The 22,704-nt window shown below is 37.5% G+C and overlaps 2 protein-coding genes across 4 annotated transcripts in view; one reads left to right on the top strand and one right to left on the bottom strand.

The window, feature by feature from the left end:
* SPATA1 (spermatogenesis associated 1) overlaps window positions 1-1,848 on the top strand; it is a 52,265-nt gene extending 50,417 nt beyond the window's left edge. Inside the window, 2 exon segments of the mRNA XM_061121524.1 lie at window positions 1,761-1,819; window positions 1,821-1,848. Of these exon segments, the coding sequence (XP_060977507.1) occupies window positions 1,761-1,819; window positions 1,821-1,848 (87 nt within the window).
* CTBS (chitobiase) lies at window positions 1,050-15,671 on the bottom strand. Of its 3 annotated transcripts, XR_009689165.1 has the most exons (9): window positions 15,464-15,671; window positions 14,432-14,570; window positions 13,737-13,945; window positions 10,570-10,741; window positions 7,946-8,043; window positions 7,439-7,585; window positions 2,935-3,769; window positions 1,997-2,067; window positions 1,050-1,249 (listed from the first exon to the last, which is right to left on the bottom strand). XR_009689165.1 is itself a non-coding variant. In XM_061121518.1 (8 exons), exons 1-7 carry the CDS (start codon window positions 15,638-15,640, stop codon window positions 3,578-3,580), a joined length of 1,134 nt encoding a protein of 377 aa, XP_060977501.1. In that variant the 5' UTR covers window positions 15,641-15,671; the 3' UTR covers window positions 1,348-3,077; window positions 3,534-3,577. The 3 variants fall into 3 exon arrangements, 2 of the variants coding, with proteins under 2 accessions (XP_060977500.1, XP_060977501.1); XM_061121518.1 differs by lacking the exon at window positions 1,050-1,249 and having other exon boundaries at window positions 1,348-3,077; window positions 3,534-3,769; XM_061121517.1 differs by lacking the exon at window positions 1,050-1,249 and having other exon boundaries at window positions 1,347-3,769.
* Between the last annotated feature and the right edge of the window lie 7,033 nt (window positions 15,672-22,704).

Below are 22,704 nucleotides of genomic sequence, written 5' to 3'. Positions count from 1 at the left end.
ATGGCTGCTATCCAAAAGTCTACAAGCAATAAATGCTGGAGAGGGTGTGGAGAAAAGGGAACCCTCTTACACTGTTGGTGGGAATGCAAACTAGTACAGCCGCTATGGAAAACAGTGTGGAGATTTCTTAAAAAACTGGAAATAGAACTGCCATATGACCCAGCAATCCCACTTCTGGGCATACACACTGAGGAAACCAGATCTGAAAGAGACACGTGCACCCCAATGTTCATCGCAGCACTGTTTATAATAGCCAGGACATGGAAGCAACCTAGATGCCCATCAGCAGATGAATGGATAAGGAAGCTGTGGTACATATACACCATGGAATATTACTCAGCCATTAAAAAGAATTCATTTGAACAAGTTCTAATGAGATGGATGAAACTGGAGCCCATTATACAGAGTGAAGTAAGCCAGAAAGATAAAGAACATTACAGCATACTAACACATATATATGGAATTTAGAAAGATGGTAATGACAACCCTATATGCAAAACAGAAAAAGAGACACAGAAGTACAGAACAGACTTTTGAACTCTGTGGGAGAAGGTGAGGGTGGGATGTTTTGAAAGAACAGCATGTATAGTATCTATAGTGAAACAGATCACCAGCCCAGGTGGGATGCATGAGACAAGTGCTCGGGCCTGGTGCACTGGGAAGACTCAGAGGAATCGGGTGGAAAGGAAGGTGGGAGGGGGGATCGGGATGGGGAATATGTGTAAATCTATGGCTGATTCATGTCAATGTATGACAAAACCCACTGAAAAAATAAATAAATAAATAAAGGGGAAAAAAGAGAACCACATTTTCAGCTTACAGGCTGCAGGGGAAAAAAATCCTACATTAACCATAGGGACTAACTGTCACATAGTAGACATTATAAGATACATTATAAGAATTTATATATCTATACATAAGATACAGATCTAAGGAGCAGAAAACCTATTTTTACTGTTGCAACCATATTCAAATAATATAGCACAATCTGCTTCTCAAAGTTCAATGTTACATCACCTGGAGATCCTGTTAAAACTAGCAGGATCTGATTCAACAGATCTCTGGGGGAAGCCTGAAAATCTTCAGCACTAATAGACTCCCAGGTGATGCTGATGCTGCTGGTCCACAAACAATACTCAGAATGGCAAGTTCTGGTAGCAGATGGTCTAAGTTTGAATTCTGGCTGTGCCACTTTCTGGTTTTATACCTTAGCAATTTACTTAACTTCTAGGCATTTCAGTTTCCTTAGCTGTAAAATGAGGAGAAATAACAGTAATGGCTTCAATTAAATTTCTGGAAGAATCTAAGGGGTTAATGCACTTAAAAGAGTGCTTACCACACTATTATATTTCTTAAGTACTTCCTTGGTTTCTAAGGTCAGGAAATTAAGTATTTTTTGTAATTTCTTTAGGAGTCAGAGGTTTTTTGCTTTTACCATTTTCTTTACACATTGAGAAGATACTGAAATAAATGAAAGATAAAATTCTTTCTCACTCTAGTTTTTTAGAACCATTTATTTTTATCATGTTTATATACTAATAAGTGAAATTATTTGGTAGCATACCTAGCAGTAGATAAGCATGCTTTCTCAGAGGGACTTATGAAGTATACATTTACCACAGTAATCCAGTGCAAACAAAGGCACTGAAGGCAAATGAGAGAAGACATGAAAGCTATTTCAAAAACCCTTATTTATATGACAATTATGTAATTTTAGAAAAGATGGAAGTTCATTTTTGAAAGACAATTCTTTTTTATAGATGAGAAAACAAGCAATTTCAGATTTACGCACAATGAAAGCTGAACTGGCACAGAGGAAACTTAATACAACTTTTCAATCTCAATTAGGTATGTTAATTTAAAACTTTTATTGGTCAAAGATCCAGTGATTAAGACTCCGCACTTCCATTACAGGGAGTGCAGGTTCAATCTCTGGTCTAGGAACTAAGATCCCATATGCATTGTGGTATGGCCAAAAAAAATTTTTTTTACTTACTTGAACATATTTGTTTAACCATTGTTCTCCTTGTTTCATATAAATTATAAGTTTTACATCTTTTCCCTTTTCTTGTGGCCATTATACAGTGTTTCAGGAAATATAGGTGTAAAAAAGCAAAATGGTGGTTATTTGGCTATTTTTTAAGGTTTCAAATGTATTACATTTTATTTTACAGTACTATATTTTATCATTTTCATTTTTAAATAGTCTTAAAATATAATACCTAATATGACTGTAAAATGAAAAATTATTTAATAAATATAAGTCTAACTTGCATTCACAGCTATGACAGAGATTAGTACTGAGAATTTAAATCTTTTAAATTTATTTTAAAAATACAAAGACAAATACTAATATTTAAAAATACAAAGCAAATACTATGGAAAATGGTTGGTTTTACTTTGCTATAAATAATTATGCAAGTAGGAAATGAATTATTCTCATAACAGAAGACTCAACCATTATTTATCCAGTTTGAAGAGAGCAGAATGCACAGGGAAGGCAGGGTTAATGTAAATCCAGAGTTTAAGAGTGCAGATTTTTAATTTAAGAATTTATAGGAATTAATATAAATGCAACACAATATTCTTCTAAATTGGCTTTAGTAAAGAAACACAGACCCCTGTACATTTCTTTGTACAAAATTTCTCTTTTAGGAAGAAAACCACAGTTAAGAAACTAATGTCTTTAGATAATCAAAACACAGATATAGAAATTGAAAAAATTTAACTATGCAAACAAAACTAACCAGGATATATAAATGTCCATCAGTGAAGGAATATTAATAATTTGGAAGGGTAAATGACAATGAACAGAACTGGGTTCAACATCAAGTTTTTTGTAAACATTTCAGATATGACCTCAAAAAAATAATTTAATTGGTAAATATCAGATATATTTAACCTATAATAATTCAAAAATTACTATTAAGTTACCTTCTTGTATTTTCTAAGTATTTTGATCTTTTATATTCATTTTTTCCCCTTTGGAGACTTGAGTTTCATTCAAGTGACTCAGACAACACAAGTGTTATAAGGAATCAGAAAGCAGAAAAATTATTTGCATCAATTTGGTGAACCTAAAGACACAAAATTGCAGGTTTAAAATTTATTGAAAAAAGTATAAAACAGATTCCCAGAGTAAATTTTTAAAAATCTATCCCTAAGCAAACAATTTCCACTTCAAATTATACATATTTTTAAAACTGTCACTGATTTGTAAGTATATATTTTAATATCATTTATTATCATTTAAAATTTTAGCATAATAAAATTCTGAAAGCAATTGTTCCCAACTATAGGTGTTAAACTTCTTACAGGGGAGTATTTGACATGGTAAGTTGACTTGCTTCTTACATTTATGTTGTTGTACACAGAAGATATACATAGGTAAGTATTTTTCAATTTCAAACAATCAAAGCATTTCTTTGTTCTTTATCTGTTTTTGAGAATACTAATAACTAAAATATATAAGAACATGAAAAAAGGTCTAAATTTTTTAATCTCTTCCAGAAACTAGATAGATTTAAACAGACCATTTTTCTAAATCTTCATAGTTTAACAAGATGTTCATCTCTGGTCACAAGTTTGGTTTTAAGGCTTTCCACATTTCTTCAGTTTGCTGTTTTGCTATAGCATCTCCAGAATAGTCAAGGCAGTTTGCATGCCACATGCCAATGCCGAGTAAGCCATGTTTTTGTACATATGATGCCTTTAGAGAAATGCTCTGAGGGTCATCATACCACACTTGATGGAAATGGCCAGCCTGATCCTGTACAAATAAATTAAAGTGTAACTTGAAAATAGTCCGCACAAAAAGAGGAAAAAGTGTTTCTTAAGTCCAATGATTCAAATAGGATACAACTGAAATAATAAAACTTTCAGGACACGCATAATACAGTCCAACGTTTTATATGTGATACTTTCTAGATATCATTGTCTGTAGCACTTTTACAACAATAGAGATTACACAAATGAATCTCCCAATATATCTTATTTAAAATCCTCCTCATGCCCTAAAATTCCTTCCTTGCTCTGATTTGGTGATTATCAACCAAGATGTGCTGTTCACATCTGAATCACTTATGAGGACTTTTAAAAACAGATTCCTAGGACCCACACCACATGAAACCTATTGAATCAAAATCTTCCAAGGCTAGTGCTGTAACACATATTTGTTTGTGTTATGTTTTAATGTTCCATTAGGTGATTCTGATATGTAGTCAAGATTAAGGAGGATCACTGCTTTTGCCCTCTAAAACCAACTTATACACTTTTTTTTTTTTTTTTTTTTTGCATTCACTTACAGTTCCTGGGAAGGTACCTAGTTAGAAGCTCAACAGGTGACTTTGTTTATGACGGAACAGTCAGTTCAAAAGGTAATGACAATGGATGAAGAAAATATCTCCTTTTCTAGGTCTTACAGAATTGAGTCTAAGAGCCTGTGGGTCTGGACCCCATGGGTGACTTAGGCATACACCTGATTAAGAACCACAAGCTAGAAACTGGTCTTAGGCTTACTTTCCACCCTGAAAAGTCCTTTCCCCCCCCCACCACTTGCCTCTATCTAGCACTAACCACAGTCTCTTTTAGAAGGTATATAAGCTATGGATAAAGGATAAAAGAAAGAGGAAAGGAGCAGAATTAGGCAAAAGGGCAAAGGAAGGGGAAAAGATAGGAAGTAAAAAATAGAACGATCTGTGATTTAAAATAATTTACTGATTTTTATATACATCTAGGGAACTCTTTAAAGGAAATTCTCAGTGAATATCAGTAATATTTTTATTTATGCTAGCACCATGAGAATTAGAATCATCTCCTAAGATGACTGCTTTAAAGGGTAGTAGTCACTTGGTAAATGAATAAGCCGTGGATATATAAGTATAGCAGATTCATTACATATAAGCGTATCTCATACTATATCTTATATCCCATTATTTAAAATGTTTAGAACTAGAAAAAGACATACATGCTCTAGTATCAATTGTGATTCAATATTAAAAGGCAACTTGCAAACCTTGTCCCTAAATATAGAAAGATTTATTTTTTTAGAGGCAGGGGCAAAGACATATTGCCCCGAAGACATATCCCTTCGAATTTTGTCATCATTCTATTGGGTTAGCCAAAAAGTTCGTTTAGCTTTTTCCATACCAGCTTACAAAATCGGAATGAAATTTCTGGCCAACCGAATAGAACTTTGAGTCTTTTTGATACATTAAAAGTTTCAAATACCTCAAATAGTGAAGGATCAAAGGATGAAAAACTGGATATATGTAAGAATGACATATGCCTGGTTAAGAGTATATGCCTCCAAGAATATTGACTGCAAGGTGAAGCTGCCATTGCTGAGACAGCATTAGAAAGCACAATGATTCTCTTCAGTTAAAACATAAACTTGATTTGGGTTGCTATGGAATTTTACAGAGAATGAAGGAGAACAAATTGGTTATAGCTAGATGGTTGTCTGAAGTGCCATTAAATGAATGGTTTTCAAGGCTCATCAAGATGTTTCCTCAGTTCTAAAATCTTAAAGAATATGTCTTATTATGCATTAAGGAAAAAAATAAGGAATTACAAAAAAAAAAACAGTACATCATAGGGTAAACTATTTTAAAATGTGTATTTCCAAACTATATATAATTGGTTAAATAAGCCATTTACCAAACTGATGTCCATGAGAACCTGTTCCCCTGCAAGTTTTTAAGGGTGTTGGGAAACAGGGTTCTATGTTAAACAATTAAATGACTTTATGTACTATGCTGCTGCTGCTAAGTCGCTTCAGTCGTGTCCGACTCTGTGCGACCCCATAGACAGCAGCCCACCAGGCTCCCCCGTCCCTAGGATTCTCCAGGCAAGAACACTGGAGTGGGTTGCCATTTCCTTCTCCAATGCATGAAAGTGAAAAGTGAAAGTGAAGTCTCTCAGTCGTGTCCGACTCTTCACAACCCCATGGACTGCAGCCCACCAGGCTCCTCCATCCATGGGATTTTCCAGGCAAGAGTACTGGAGTGGAGTGCCATTGCCTTCTCTGTTATGTACTATAGTACATCTCAAATCCTTGAATATTATGTCATACATTATAAATCTTCAAGAGAGACTTATAGTATGTAGTGTTTACCAGATATATTTGGCTATGGCATGTGTGTGTATGTGGGTCTTTTTAGTGAATTCTTTTAGAATTTAATTTAACCTTTAAAATTTAAAATTATACAATTTTGAAGGTTACTTTCCAATGCTGGCTATATTCCTTGTCCTGTACAATACATCCTTGAGCCTATCTTATACCCAACAATTTGTTCCTCCCACTTGCCCACTTCCTATATTGCCCCCTCACTGCACTTCCCACTAGTAACCACTCGAGTGTATGTATGTGTGTGTGTGTGTGTGTGTGTGTGTGTGTGTGCATTATTAACAGTTCCCAGAACACAATTCTATAAATACTGTTTGGTAAAGAGGATCACAATATACCCGAGTTTAATTAATAAGTTTATACTTTACATTCTAGATTCTAAAGTTTAAAGAGCTCTACCCTAAAACTTTCTACATAAATAATATACAGGCATGTACATGTACATCAATTATAATTTATTAAATATGTATATATGTACTCATTTTTTGTAAATGGGTATCAGACTATCAGAAAAATATATATACATTCTTGCTGGAATTAACATTCATCATATCATTTTAGGGTTCCTTTAATAGTTAACATAATCTAAGGCAAATTCAAAGATAGTTTGTATTTAAAATTTTTTGAGGTGTGAAAAAGTTTTTATTATGCTAAAGGTAAACTATGGATAATATAACTTTTTTTTATCCCTTCAGTATGGCAATTCCTATTTATCAAAAACTACCTGACAGAATTATTAGTCATTTACTCTGTTTCTTCAAGTTTCTGTTTGTAATATTTTTCAGTCTCTAATTTTTAATATTGTTTATAATTTATTTAATATCACAGTTTGAACTGTGGGATAAATTTGGAATGATACAATTTTCCATTGTAAAGTACATGATGATGCATCTCCTAGCCTCAGTCTCATTCCTTCCAAAACAACAGCCTCATAAGGCTGCTTTGAAATGGAGATTTTCAGAGCAAGTAACCTATTTAGGTCCAAAGTCCTTTCAAAAGCCACAGACATCATTTACAATTGTCAACTCCTAAGAAAATTGTTTGTGATATACATGTTTTTATTATATCATCTAAAATGACAAGTGGCCCATGCAGAGCAGTTCCACTATTAGCGTAACTTGAATTGCTCACAAGGGAAGTCAAGTTCCTGATTACACAGACTCAAAGACAAGTCTACTCATGTAAACAGCAGTCTGTATGTTGTATCCTACAAGAAAACTGATAGAAAAAAATCTTACTATCAAACATGTAATTATGAAAACATGCAATTATGAAAACTAATAAAGATTTGTAACTTGTGGATAGTCTTACTTTATAGTGATAATAAGGAGACTGCTGATTTTTATCCCACAGCCTTCCAGAAGCAGAACTATTTACTTGCTTCATAATTGTTTGATAAGCCACTTGATGATGTACAGCATCGCTACAAGGGTATTTTGCAGTGGTACAAACATGATCCTATAAACACAAAAATGTTCATGTCGCAGATTATCAATTAAGCAAATCTTCAGAGTCAAATCCAAAATTATAAAAATTAGACATGAAATATAAACTATAAATAGATAATCTGACTATACAAATTAAAGTTAAATTTTAATATTAAATAGAAATACAGTAACATTCACACACTTGCATGGGATTTAATTATTTACTTAGTCTCAAACTACATTAAAGAAGTTCTCCATAAAGTATATGTATTCTATAGAGAGAAGTTTCTAAACTCTAACTAACATAAAGTTTATATAGAGGAAACAAAACAAGTTCTAAAAAATATAATAGAAAGAGAAAAAAATTACATAAGAAATGATCTGTTCTTACCAGTGATAGAGTTTGGCATGTATAATCATAACCATACCAGGGAATACCCATTACAAGTTTCTTAGGGTTAATTCCAATCTTGATGAAGTCATCATATCCTGATCAAATAGGAACAGAAAAAGCATATTATTTTTCTCTTCATATATCTACTAATGTGTTCATACAAGCTATGTAACCACTCAGAATCCAAGTTTGTAAAAACAGGTACATTTATGCAAGACACTACAGTGTTTCTCTAATATACTATAAAAGTCATCCCTTAAAATCTATAAATTTTGTATCACTTTCTAAGTCATTTGTTTTATAAAATATTTATTTATTTGGCTGCACTGAGTCTTCATTGCAGTATGCAGGATCATTAGTTGTGGCATACAGAATCTTTTATTTTCGACATGCAGCTCTTTTAGTTGCAGCATGTAAATGAATAGAAAACATTTGAAACAAAATCAAATAGAAGCAAAAAATTCACAAAATTTAAGAACAATGGCACATTTCAGGAAAGCACGTTAATTGTGTCTATTAACTACTAAGGCACAGATTTGATATCCTAGATTCTAAAGCTTTAAAAAAGTTGTATAAGTCAAACTTTCTGGTTGCTGCTGTTAAGTCGCTTCAGTCGTGTCCTACTCTGTGCGACCCCATAGACAGCAGCCCACCAGGCTCCCCCATCCCTGGAATTCTCCAGGCAAGAATGCTGGAGTGGGTTGCCATTTCCTTCTCCAATGCATGAAAGTGAAAAGTGAAAGTGAAGTCGCTCAGTCGTGTCCGACTCTTAGCAACCCCATGGACTGCAGCCTACCAGGCTCCTCTATCCACAGGATTTTCCAGGCAAGAGTACTGGAGTGGGGTGCCATTGCCTTCTCCAAAACTTTCTGGCAGGGGTCTCAAAACTACTTCTTGAATGCACAAGTGTTTCACATTTTATCAGTATCCTAAAGGAGATCAGTCCTGGGTGTTCACTGGAAGCACTGATGTTGAAGCTGAAACTCCAATACTTCGGCCATCTGATGCAAAGAGCTGACTCATTTGAAAAGACTCTGATGCTGGGAAAGATTGTAGGGCAGGAGGAGAAGGGGACGACAGAGGATGAGATGGATGAATGGCATTACTGACTCAATGGACATGGGTTTGGGTAGACTCCAGCAGTTGGTGATGGACAGGGAGGCCTGGCGTGCTGCAGTTCATGGGGTCGCAAAGAGTCGGACACGACTGAGCAACTGAACTGAACTATAAACATGAATTACAGCTACCCTATATTACTCGGTAGCAGATAATCTATAGATAGGAAACAGAGAAAAATGAATAAATCCATGGTCCTATCAATTCCTTTCTTGCCCATGCTGCAAAATATGTTTTCCCACAAAGACATGTTCCAAGATTAGCTAGGATGAGTTGAGTAATTTGCTGTTTTTCAGAGTCTTTAAAGTTACCATGTACTGTTCAATATCCAAGAGAAGGATGGAGTATGCATCATTTCCCAAACATACTTGATAATGAATGTTTTATTGATATACATAATTATCTCTTTCATAAACACAGCTTGCAAACACTGGATTAAATAATTATTTTGTATTATAACACATTTTTTTCAAAATTTAAATAGGATATGCTTATGATCAAACTAGTCTATTCAGAAAATTTGTTGTTGGTTAGTCACTAAGTCATGTCTGACTCTTTGTGACCCCACTGACTATAGCCCTCCTGGCTCCTCTGTCCATGAGATTTCCCAGGAAAGAATACTGTAGTGGGTTGCCATTTCCTTCTCCAGGGGATCTTCCTGACCCAGGGATTGAACTAGGGCGTCCTGCATTGGCAGGTGGATTCTTTACCACTGAGCCACCTGGGAAACCCATCCAGACAATTAGGACATGATAAAATTAGGTCAGGTTCTATGATTTTACCTCTATATGAAAAATAAAGGAATTTTTATTTATTATTTAATAGTTAAATCAGTGCCAACTATGCCAGAAAATCTCACTTAAGTCGAAAGTTAACAAGCAATCTTTTATTCAATTGGTTTATGGTATACAAACCAACGCAAACTTCAGAAAGGATAATACAAAAGTCCATGTCATATGAATGAGATACCAGAAGTACTCGTAATAGGAATCTAGTTGTCAGTGTAGCATGGGTACTAAAAGTAAATGCCAAATAAGGTAAAACCAATCCTATCAATCATGTACAACAGTTACATTATAGCTACCTTTGCTATTATTTAACTTTGGTTATTTCAACAAAAAAAATTCTGTCAAATTCTAAATAAGCAAATATCTTCTTTAGGTAACTTTCTGAAAAGAGTTGTGACTTGAAGTTAGAACACCTGCTTGAATCCCAACCATATACTACCTAATAGCCATGCAATCATGAGATCTTAACACCCTTCATCTCATCTATAATGGAGGGTTAATTTATTACACCTATCTGACAAGACTTTCAGAAGAAGTAATTGAAAATGTTAAAACTTTTTGTAAAATTTAAAGCTCTCAAATTAAGAGGTTTCTATGTTTTAAGAAAGTGTTACAAATGGAAAACATAAAAATGACTTAGAAATACTAAAACATACTATAATGTTTGAGGTTATAGAATTACTATTACTGATAAATGATCACTTTGTGATTTCTTACCAGTTAATGTCTGAATATAGGGAGAATTGGCTCCTGCAATACATCGTGACCAGGCCAGACTTCGTTCGTCATAAGACATCACAAAGAGAAAGTCACAGGCATCTGCAATTCCGGTATAGTTATAGCACCTTGCACCTACGCAGTTTGGACCCCAAGGTACATCAAAGGTTACCTATAGAAAAACCATTTTATGTGACATGATCAAATAAGCATATTACAGCAGATGTTTTGTTGATTATATTTTCTCTTGACTCATATTATCCCCTAAAAAGAACCACTTAGGTGTATGAACATACAGTTTGACATGTATGGAATGAGAACAATTCTAAGAAATGTATTTTTTGCCTGCATGGACTGACCCAGACATGTGTTTTTGACAATGTCTTGGACATATATATATAGATAATGGACATATATTTGGACCTGGACATATTTGGACTTATACAATGACCAGGAGCGGGCACTGTAGAAGAGGAATTTTAAACTCAAATGCCTTCAGACTGGCAACTCAACTGATTAAAGAAAATTCATGTAATCACAGTAGGGTATGGTAGGGTCTATAAGCAACTAGAGAGTAAAAACACACTGAAAGAATTCAAATTAAAAAATTATTAAAAATATCGTGCAAGCTACATAGGTCATCTCTTGGCACAAGCTGACTGGACTGTGTTGGGAGTTTGAGCTCCTGATTTACAACTATGCGACCTGGTAGGTTTAGTCCAATATTATAGTTAAAGAGTAGTGGTATTTTATGGCTACTAGTATATATTAATCAACTCAAAATGTTATACAAGTCACTTAAAGGTTGATTTTATGGAAATATTCAAATAAAACTTGAGTGATAAATTATCTTTTATTTTGAATATGAGCCAGTCCTCAGTAAGGATGAGGCTCTTAAGATTTATTGCTTTAATTGAGTATTATATATGCCTGCAAATGTTCTAAAGCTTCATTAAAAGTTTTCTGCTTAAGTAGGCTCTCAATAAATATACTGATTAATATTACAAAAAGTTGAGGTATTTTAGTTAAATTTTTACACTTTGGCCAATTTATTCTACTTAACTCTTCTTAGGACTTTCTCAAAATTCTCTCTATAACTCTCTCATTATTAACACTAAAGAAAGCTCTGCTTTGTTAAGTACAGGCTTTCCCCAAATCTCTCCAGCAAAATAGGTTATAAAGTGAAATTTTTACATATTGGACTTCATTTTTTCACTCTCTCCTCTACAAAATGGAAGTATAATAAGGTGATAGAGAAAGTGACTGCCTCTAAGCTGGTAAATTGAAAATTCATTTTTTTTTTTTGCAAGTCCTTGCCTCTCTTCTGAGCAGTGAGAATATTTTCACTGGTTTTCCTGTCATGGTTAATCTCATACTTTTTAAGCAGGTAGTGTTAGTATATTAGAAAAGAAACCAAAAGACTGATTCTTATCTTGGCTCTCATATAACTAGATTATTTCATTTTAAATATGTGGTCTGTTTTCCAACTATAACAGTGGAAGTGTAGAAAGAATTCTTCAAGAGCCCTTCTAGTTCTTTAACTCTGTGAGGACAAATTCTATAATCCTAAATTATTATCTTTTCCCCAAAATTCATTTCTCCTTCTAGGGGCTCATTTGTTTTGTTTCGTTTTGTTTTTTTTTTCTGCTCACCAGTTTAAGAACTTTGGGGATTTTTCTGACTCTCTTTCTCTCTCATCCTATAACTAATCTCACATTTTCTTTTGGGTAGCCTCTCACAATTGTTCTGCCCCTTCATTTGTCCACTAATTCAATAAACACTTTCTGAGTATCAGGGTTATGTTGCTGCTGCTGCCAAGTCGCTTCAGTCGTGTCTGATTCTGTGCAACCTCAGAGACGGAGGCCCACCAGGCTCCCCTGTCCCTGGGATTCTCCAGGCAAGAACGCTGGAGTGGGTTGCCATTTCCTTCTCCAATGCTTGAAAGTGAAAAGTGAAAGTGAAGTCACTCAGTTGTGTTCGACTCTTAGCGACCCCATGGACTGCACCCTCCCAGGCTCCACCGTCCATGGGATTTTCCAGGCAAGAGTACTGGAGTGGAGTGCCATTGACTTCTCCAGTTAGGGTTATGCCACCATCCCTACTCAAACCATAAATTCTAAGTTATTGGATTACTGGGTTAGTCCTCATAAGTCTCCTCTCGACAATTTTACATACTACAATAAATAATCTTCCCCAGATACTTTCTATACACTTTACCCATTACATATAGAATCAAATGCATACTCTTCAGTGTGACATCCTGGATGTTCAGTGTGACAATCTGGCTCAGCTTGGCAACCGTACTTTCCACTGACTTACCTAATATGAACTTGACATAGTAGCCCAAATTGTTCTACTTGCCCATGAAAATAGACACTCATACTGCAAAGTCTTTGCTCAATCTCTTTCTCTTTGTTCTTTCACTATAGTTTAATCAGGACTAACAAATAAGTTCCCATGCATTAATTCTACCCTATTAACAAAGCAATCTAGAGAATGAAGGAAAAGTTTCTGAGGCTAAAATTTGTGAGAAGAGTACGGTGACCTGCATACCAGGTATTTGCTATTCTTGATCTAAATTGTACTTGTCTGAAAAACTGAATTCCACACTGACAAACCTTCCCTACTTGCATACAGTCACACAGATATCAATTTTTATGTTGTCTATTATTTTTCTAGTGCTTCTCAAATTCATATTGACCAACTATACCAGAATCACTTATCACTCTTGATAAAAATACAGTTCCTAGAATTAGGGTTTGAGTCTCAATGGGCCATAGGTACTTTGCAAAGTAATTCAGAGTCTATGGAGCAAGTGAGACACTTCTCCAGAACTATCTCTACTCTTAGGCAAAAGCTATTTCTGTCCTGAACTGATGAAAGCAGGGCCTGGCCAACTGAGTCCTTCCTCTGCCTATCTACTATATCTAACCATGCTGAAAGGCAAGCAGGTGGGGCAGTTTCAGTGTTGTAGCCTTATGTGAATAAACAACAGGTCTGGCACCTTAAAATTTTATAAAACTCTTCTAGTTAAGAACCTCAGAAGTTCCAGAAAACTTTTTAGGATGTGCTGAAACTCTTCCTACTCAGTAAAACTGAGATTCTACCTTAATGAATTTTGAGAGGAAAAACAAGGGGTTTCCAAAAAACAGCAAATGAATTTTCACCTGTGATCCTTCAATTTCACGATGGAAAGAGTCTGTGGTTTCTTTGACTAAAGCAGTTAATGCATAGTATTCAGGTGATGAATGAGCAACATCTTGTTCTATGTCTAGATTAATTCCATCCATATATTGTGTTTTGGCCAGCTTAACTTGTTGAGCTATCCAGGATGCTCTGAAAGTAGCATTAATGATATCCTTTACAGATACATCTCCTATGGAAGAAATATATATCTTTTGTACATACATACTTTCCACATTTTAATAAAATTTATTTCACAAACCCATTCCAAAGAGATCCTAATGTCTTTAAAACATCTCATAATTTTTGAATACTCAGCCTCAAATTTAAGTTTTCCAAATGAAGAAATAATACATCAAAGTCACAGAAAATCATGTCACCGATCTCCTAAATAACCATTATGAATAATTAGTAATATTCTCAGATTAAAAACAGAGATTGTGGGCTATGGCTAGCTACGGGTCATCATGCTAATTAGGACTCAATATTTTGCCCAAAACCATATGGTGGTTTACTTGATGCTTTAAAAATATCTCTACCTGAAAAATGAATTAAACAGTAAGATTAATTTTAGGATGCTAAACATATAAACATGAAAATTTTTGGAAATTCGAGATAGCAGATGATGCAACTAAACTTACCAATTGGCTAGACACATCTGGTTAAAATTGTAACTTACCTTTTAACACTACTCTGGCTCCTTTCGCATGAGCATGGCACATAAGTTCTGGGTCATAATTTGAAAAAAGTACCACAGTTGTAATCTGTGACCAGTCATAATATTTCCAAGTTTTATGTCCAACATCAAATACGAAGACCTGCCAAAACAACAGGAGTAAGCACCCTCACTTAAACCAGGAAGAATACCATTCTGACCACCCCAAGAAACATTAATCATCGATCATATGCCAGGCACTGGTAGACACTGAGAGTACAAGAGTGAATTAGATATACGGGTCCGAATTAATTGGTGGCAGAGGAAATTAGCAGGGTCTGGAAAGCAGGGGAGGGTAAGCTAGGAAGAAATAGTGGCAAGTGCCTGGAGGCACAGAGAGCACAGTGTTATGTTCGGCTGACACCTAGAATTTGGAGGAAGGCAATAATGAAGAACCAGAGAGAGGTAGTCAGGGTTAAATCATGAAAGGACTTGAAGCCCTTTTGAGAAATTATCCCGAGGGAAAGGGTTTTAAGAAGAGAATATGCATATTTTAGGTATGCATTTTAGAAAATTAAAGACCTATTTTTATCCCCCTTCTTGGGTACCAGGTATAGAAAAGCAGAGTAAGGAGCACCTTCGGTCTTTTACTGGACCACGACAGTGCTGAGAGTCTTTCAAACTCATCCTCATCCTCTTGGAAACCAACGGGTCTTGCTACTTAGGGAGTTAATTCCTTACAGGCATCCTTGTTTGTCTGGCCAGAGTACCTCAGGAGAGACACAGCAGGCTAATGCAAGGGGCTTGGACTTGGATTCAGACCTGGGTTGCAATATTTAACTGTGAGACGTGGGAGGAGTTACTCAACCTCTCTGAGCCCAAATTTCCTCAAGGAAATCCGTGAACAGAAAGGTCCTCCGCGAGCGGTCAAAGTTAGCTTCGCCCCCACCCCCACCCCCAGCACCTCTTTTTCCGGCTCCGTTCTTCTACTGTAAGTCCTTTTAGGGCCCTGTGAGGACCAGACCCGGAGGGTCAGGGGGGAGGGATGCCACTGACCTCGAAGTCGGGGCGGTGGGTGATGGGACGGCACAGAGCTGGGACCTGGCACGGGCAGTCAGCCCTCGCCCCGTCGGGCAGCGTCAGCAGCAGCGGCAGCAGCAGCGGAGCGAGCCTGGCCGCCCGGCGGGGCAAGGGAACGAGCCGCCGGCTACCCGCTAGCTGCAGCCGGGCCATACTAGCTGCTCATCAGGCAGCGGTACCTTCGGAGTCCCAGCTGGGGCCAGCTTTATGGAGGGGAGAGGGGAGGGGGGAGGCGGGGAGGGACGGGGCGGGGCTCCCGGTCTGGGCAGGTTGGGGTGGGGAGGCTGCGGTCTCCAAGCCGGGTGATCTGGGCTGTCGGAAGGAGGCACTGAAGTTTCCGAGCCTCCGGCGCCTTGCAGACCAACTTGGGTAAACTCCGGGAGATGTTGAGGGACAGGGAGGCCTGGCGTGCTGCAGTCCATGCGGTCGCAAAGAGTCGGAGACGACTAAGCGACTGAACAACAACAAGCGCCGCGTGAAGGAAATTAAAAAGCAAGTGGTCTGGGCAGGCTTTAGAAGCAGGAGAGGAGGTTTCTGACTGCCTTCTAACCCTGCCTGGGCTAGGTGTTTGTCTCCAACACACGAATTCGTATCAGCCAATCAAGCGACCGTGCTTTAGATAAGAGAGGGAGTGGATCTTCAATTTTCTCGGAGCCCATTGGAGACCTCGTCAGACCCCCCTGGTATCTGGAAAATCTTATGACTTAAAAGGTGAGGGGGGAGGGGAAAACAGCATTGCAAACATTAAAGTAAAACCAGAGCTGTATTTTTTGAGTGTAAACTGATGATGATTTGAGTTTGTGACCTGGGATTATGAGCGGAAGTCCCCAAAACTACAATCTGAAGTCTCATCCATGGGGTGGACCCACTGCCCAGGACTTTTTCCCAATTGAGACTCCAGATTGCTGTTAATAAGGGATTTCCTAGCACTGTTTAATCTGGAAGTTGGTCAACCCAATTTGATGATGGATGTATTGTTGTTTTAGTTGCTAGTTTGTGTCCGACTCTTTCCAATACCATGAACTGTAGCCCACCAGGCTTCTCGGTCCATGGGATTTCCCAGGGGATGTGCTGTTAATTTTTCTGTTTCTCATTTTTAATGACTGTATATTGAAATTGCATCAAATATTCTTCTATTAAATATGGAAAGTGTTCATTGTGTGTGATAAGTGGTTTCTTTTGTTAATGAATCCTTCAAAACTTACACAGACATAAAACTCTCACAAAACACACACTGAGCCCAGGCAGCCAGGGCCTTGGTGGCTAGCAGAGCACTGGCTCAAGTGTATATCACCTACCATTTTTGTGCCTCTCTTTGGCTCTGTGTCATAATTGTATGTATCTTCCTTGTGGAGTCTAAAACCGTTGGGAGCCCTCGAAGTGGAGAAGTAGGGTGCCTTGGAAGGGATGACTGTAGTACCTGGTAGGAATGGCCCAAAGGTTTTAAAGACATGGGTATCTGTTGAATTAAGATGGTGGTTTGGAATATGGACTCTAATTTCACTTCCTTCCATGCTTAAACTCCAGTAAAAACCTGAACCCAAAAGGGCAGGGAGATAACAGCAACGTTTTGGAAGTTTGAAAGCACAAATATGAGGCCTGGGTGCCCCAACTCCCAACAGTACAGAAAGCTGAGAAACAGCCTAATTCATAGAATCTTCAGAAGTTCTCAGGGAAGCAATTTGGGTGTTGTTTCTGGGGCTCCAAAGAGCTCTGGTACCATAGTTCTTTATTCTCAGTGCAGAAAAGAATTCATCGAGAGGCAAAGTGACAGATAAGAAGTGATTTATTAGAATAAGATGCTTGTGATGTTTTCAAGTGGGTGGGCAAGGGGGTGCTATACTCCCAAGAACTTACTGGACTACAGTTTTATAATCAAAGGAAAAGTAGGGAGGAGAAGAATTTCTTTGTCTTTCCTGAGTAGATGCTTGCTTCCATCAGCTCCTCTTCCAGGTTGAGCAGGGGAGTTTTCTCATATCTACATAGTCAAGCTAGGTCCCCAAATTATCATTTGTGTGTGTGTGTGTGCAGAGAGCATGTGCAGGGATCATTAATTTACTGAGCTCACTGCGCAGGTCTCATGCCACCATTGTTTTACTGTTTTGGGGCATGTCTCATGTGTCTGTTGCATGGTTTTGTTGCTAAGCAAGACTGCTTGGTTTTGTAGTTAAGCAAACCTGCTCTCTTGAGTAATCATTAACTTAACAAGGGTCTCCCATATTTTTTCTACTTACAATCCCCTAGTGGGATTAAGTGTTTAATCATCTACTTTGTCCTTTCACTCTGTCCCTATCACTAGAACTGCAAGAGATGCCTCAGAAATTAGAGGTGAAGGGGGGATGGAGGTTAGGATGTCAGAAAATGCAGGGAATTAGGTGAGAGTCGCTTGAGAAGCAGTTAGATCTATAGATCCTTTCTCCAGCCTTATGTCTGGGCAACTGCCCTTCTCCCACCCAGGCTGAAGTTTGGAGGTTTAATTCTCTGGGAGGGTGAATTCTCTGGTAGGTGCTTGGGTACCACTAACCGTAAGCCTAATCTAAAAGGAATATAACTAACTTTGTGCCTGACCGAAGATATTAGAAACGCCCTGAAATCATCCTTTTGAAATTCAAAGTCAAAAATACCAGTCACCCACTCAGAGCTCCCTCTCTTTTTACTTCTTATCTCTTACTTTTAATCATTGAGAACAAATAAAACAATTAAATAATATGAAACGAACAACAGAGAAAGGAATATGGAGGAAACAAGCATTGTCCAGAGGATACTTAAAAAAAAAAAAAAGACACCTCTCAGTAATATCCCCAGAAGGGTAAGAGAAGATGAAAACTGCAACAGGATGCTTTTTTTTTTTTTAAAGGGGCATGAGAATAGAGTTTGCGGAAATTAGAAAAATCACAGAAATTAGGAAAAAATCAGAATGTCTGAGCAAAGTACAAAAATACTCTTAAAAAAAAAAAAGAATATTGAAAGAATAGTCCAGATGTGAAGAAATCATCAACTACAAGAATGAAGGACAGGAGTTTTCAGAAGGGCAAGATACAGATCCTAAGAGCTTCCAGAAAGTCACAAAGTATCAAGAATCAGAAGGTCGTCAGATTTATCAATAGCAACACAAAGCTAAAAGACAGTGAAACATTGCATTTGAAATTCTGAAGGAATATGATTTCTGCTTAAAATTCTACCAAATTATCAATCAAATGAAGAAGTCATGTAACATTTCAAAATATTGACATATCATACATTTCAAATGGAGTGTCCTAGGCCCTGCACCCAGAAATTCTGCTTCACTGAGTCTGTATGGAGGCCATGAATGTGAATTTTGAAACAACAGCCCCACATGATTATAATGTAGGTTGTGGCATGTAATTTGAGAGTCACTGCCATGATTAGTGATTTCATAGTCTAAAGTAAACCTTTTTGATTTTATATCTCACCCCTATTTCAGAAGCTGTCTCCATTTAGTATGGCGACAATATTAATAAGAAATACTTATTATGGGAGTATTTCTTATTATGGGAGTTCACAGTTCTGTTTTGGTTTTGAGGATCTGTGAATAGCTATGAACTCTCTCTCCAGAAAAGAGCATATACATAGTCATACAAATTATGTGAACCTTTTTTTAGTTTATCTGTGGACCACTAGGTTGCTCTCAGGTATAAGCCTCAGAAGTGATTATTCATATTTACATTCCTAGAATGGCATTTGTAGTATTTCTTTCCCTGCCACCGTTCACTCAAGCCCATTTTCCAAAACCTCCTCAGTTCAGTTCCTTCCCGTTCTCCTTACACTGCTATCTAGTCACTCTCATTGCTAACTCTATATGTGAAAATATTTCATTTTCCTGGACCAAAACTGAAGAGGGATTTCATATGAGTCATGTCACTTGATACCAAGCACAGAAAACTCGACCTGAGCACAAAGTAGGAATTTATTATGTCAAGGAACTAAATGTTTCTAGGGAGATCTTCAGGGCCCAGAGATGTTAATCATATCTACAGTTCTCAGTCTCATTCTCCATTTCCTGGCTCTACTTTTCTCTGAGTTTGTTCTGTTATCAGGTAGTGCTGGTGGTGGTTTAGTCACTAAGTCATGTCCTGCTCTTGTGACACCATGGACTGCATCCCGCCAGGCTCCTCTGTCCATGGGATTCTCCAGGTGAGTGTAGTGGTGTGGGTTGCCATTTCCTTCTCCAGTTATAAGGTAGATTTTCTCCATATGGTGGAAAGATGGTTTCCAACTCCACAGGCCTCCTGACATCTCCAGAGCCTCCCCTAACATTTGCAGACCCCAGGGCAAGGGCACAAATGGAAATCCACGCACATGAAGTCTAATTTCTTTTTCTAGAAATTTTATTTTCCAACAGGAAGCCAAATGAAGTGAGGGCAAAACTAAAAGACTAGAATTCTCAGTATATATTTTCCACTGATCAGGACCTCATTTTTTCCCTACAAAATTAAGGACACTAAGTTTTAACTCGCAAAGTTGCTAGGAGGATACAGTCTGACAGTTCACATCAATATCTTTTGGTAGTGTTAGTAAATGCTTGACATTCTTGTTATTAGTAATACAATATTTTGGCATTCTTATTAGTAACACATTTGTTATAGAATATTGTAGAGTTAACATTCTGAGAAGATCAAAGAATATTCAAATTTTTATGATTTTCTTGGTGAAAAAGAACACATTGCTTAATGCTATCCATAATTTTTGAGAGGGGGCCTATGCCTTAAATTAACAACTTCCATATCAGAATTCACATTATTTCAGTTCAGTTCAGTCGCTCAGTCATGTTCAACTCTTTGCAACCCCATGAACTGCAGCACACCGGGCCTCCCTGTCCATCACCAACTCCCGGAGTTTACTCAAACTCATGTCCATTGAGTCAGTGATGTCATCCAACCATCTCGTCCTCTATCGTCCCCTTCTCCTCCCACCTTCAATCTTCCCCAACATCAGGGTCCCTTCCAGTGAGTCAGTTCTTCCCATCAGGTGGCCAAAGTATTGGAGATTCACCTTCAGCATCAGTCCTTCCAATGAATATTCAGGACTGATTTCTTTAGGATTGACTGGTTGGATCTCCTTGCAGTCCAAGGGACCCTCAAGAGTCTTCTCCAACACCACAGTTCAAAGGCATCAATACTTTGGTGCTCAGCTTTCTTTATAGCCCAACTCTTACATCCATACATGATAACTGGAAAAACCATAGCTTTGACTAGGTGGACCTTTGTTGGCAAAGTAATATCTCTGGGTTTTAATATGCTGTCTAGATTGGTGATAACTTTCCTCCCAAGGAGCAAGCGTCTTTTAATTTCATGGCTGCAATCACCATCTGCAGTGATTTTGGAGCCCCCCCAAAAATAAAGTCTGCCACTGTTTCCATTGTCTTCCCGTCTACTTGCCATGAAGTGATGGGACCAGATGCCATGATCTTAGTTTTCTGAATGTTGAGTTTTAAGCCAACTTTTTCACTCTCCTCTTTGACCTTCATCAAGAGGCTCTTTAGTTCTTCTTCGCTTTCTGCCATAACGGTGGTGTCATCTGCATATCTGAGGTTATTGATATTTCTCCCAGCAATCTTGATTCCAGCTTGTGCTTCATCCAGCTTGTGCATTTCTCATGAGGTACTCTGAATATAAGTTAAATTAGCAGGGTGACAATATACAGCCTTGACGGACTCCTTCCCCTATTTGGAACTCCTTTCCCTGTTGTTCCATGTCCGGTTCTAACTGCTGCTTCCTGACCTGCATACAGATTTCTCAGGAGGCAGGTCAGGTGGTCTGGTATTCCCATCTCTTTAAGAATTTTCCACAGTTTGTTGTGATCCACACAGTCAAAAGCTTTGGCATATTCAATAAGGCAGATGTTTTTCTGGAACTCTTGTGCAGGTTATTTTGGCACACAGAAGTTGTTGTTTGTTTGTTTTTAACCACAGTATTTGTGGTAAATTGGCTCCCAAACTGATCACAAGAGACTTAATTTACTCTTGTGTTGTCATGAGGTGAAGACGTATGAAGCCCCAACTTTGTATGTTAGGCTGACTGCAGTTTTGAATAGTATGAAATGACTAAATTTCTCAGTTATTTGGCTTGAAAAATATACAATTCAAATATTGTAAGAATGAGACTCCACAGTGAACCCTCCAGGTAAGGAAAATAGTTTGTGTATTTCTAAATGGAAATCTCCTATCATTATACCACATCGATGATCTGACATATAATCTGATTTCCATTACACTACTGAGCTGAAATGTACTTTAGAGTCAGGTATCTGGGTAAAGAAGTTTAGCTCAGTGGCTTGTGCAACAAAAATGCCCAAATCTAGAGCACTGTTGTAATGTTGCTAGAAATAGCTTTCTTGAAATAGCAGATGGGAAGAAAAAAATGGAAAATTTAAAGCTCAAAGTCTTTTGCCTAAGCAGATTTTCTAATGTTTCTGCCCATATCTCATTTAAAAGCCGGATAAAGAAACAGGGGTGGGAATAGAACCACACCATCTGCTTTCACAGGAGGTATATCCTAGAGTCACACACACACAATTCATTTGGCCTGCATTTTAAAACTTTGGGAAATGCCTTATTAGAGAGAAAATCCAGATTTCTGGCTTCTCTTATGGAATGAAACCTTTGGCTACAGTGGGCCTATATTCAACTGGGGGTAAGCAGGCTGGATTTGAGAATCTGCTCAAATCATCTCTTTACACGTTCCCTATGATTTTCCATTCCTTCCCATACTGAATGTCTTACCTGTTCACTTTGCCTGCCTCATGCAGTTTATGAGATTCCTGCAGTTTATGAAATGGATGCAACAGGTCTTTTTTTTTTTTTTTAATGGGCAAATCTGTTAAAGAAATGGGGTGGGGGGAACTAGTGGCTAATTTTGCTTCCTAACAGTTCTAAATCTGCTGTTTTTCAATGATCTGACTCCAACTTACTTTTTCCAAATGGGCTAAAGTATGAAACTAAATGTCAGTATTATTTCAAAGGATGGGCCCTGATGCAGCTCTGTAGCAAGCCACCCATGTGACTTTGGATGAGCCCATTAAGCTCTCTTGGCCAAGAGTGATGGAAGGTCACTAAACGGACTTAATACCTCTTCTGAATACTTCACAGAGCTGACAGATACACAGTACAGATTTTAAAAGTACTCCTAATCATTTATAAATCGCAAAATGCCCCCTAGCACAAGCGCCTGTTACAGAGTGCCACACCCCGCTTTTAC

Source organism: Dama dama, chromosome 20, assembly GCF_033118175.1.
Source record: "Dama dama isolate Ldn47 chromosome 20, ASM3311817v1, whole genome shotgun sequence".
NCBI lineage: Eukaryota > Metazoa > Chordata > Mammalia > Artiodactyla > Cervidae > Dama > Dama dama.
This window is presented reverse-complemented; position numbering and strand designations above follow the sequence as displayed.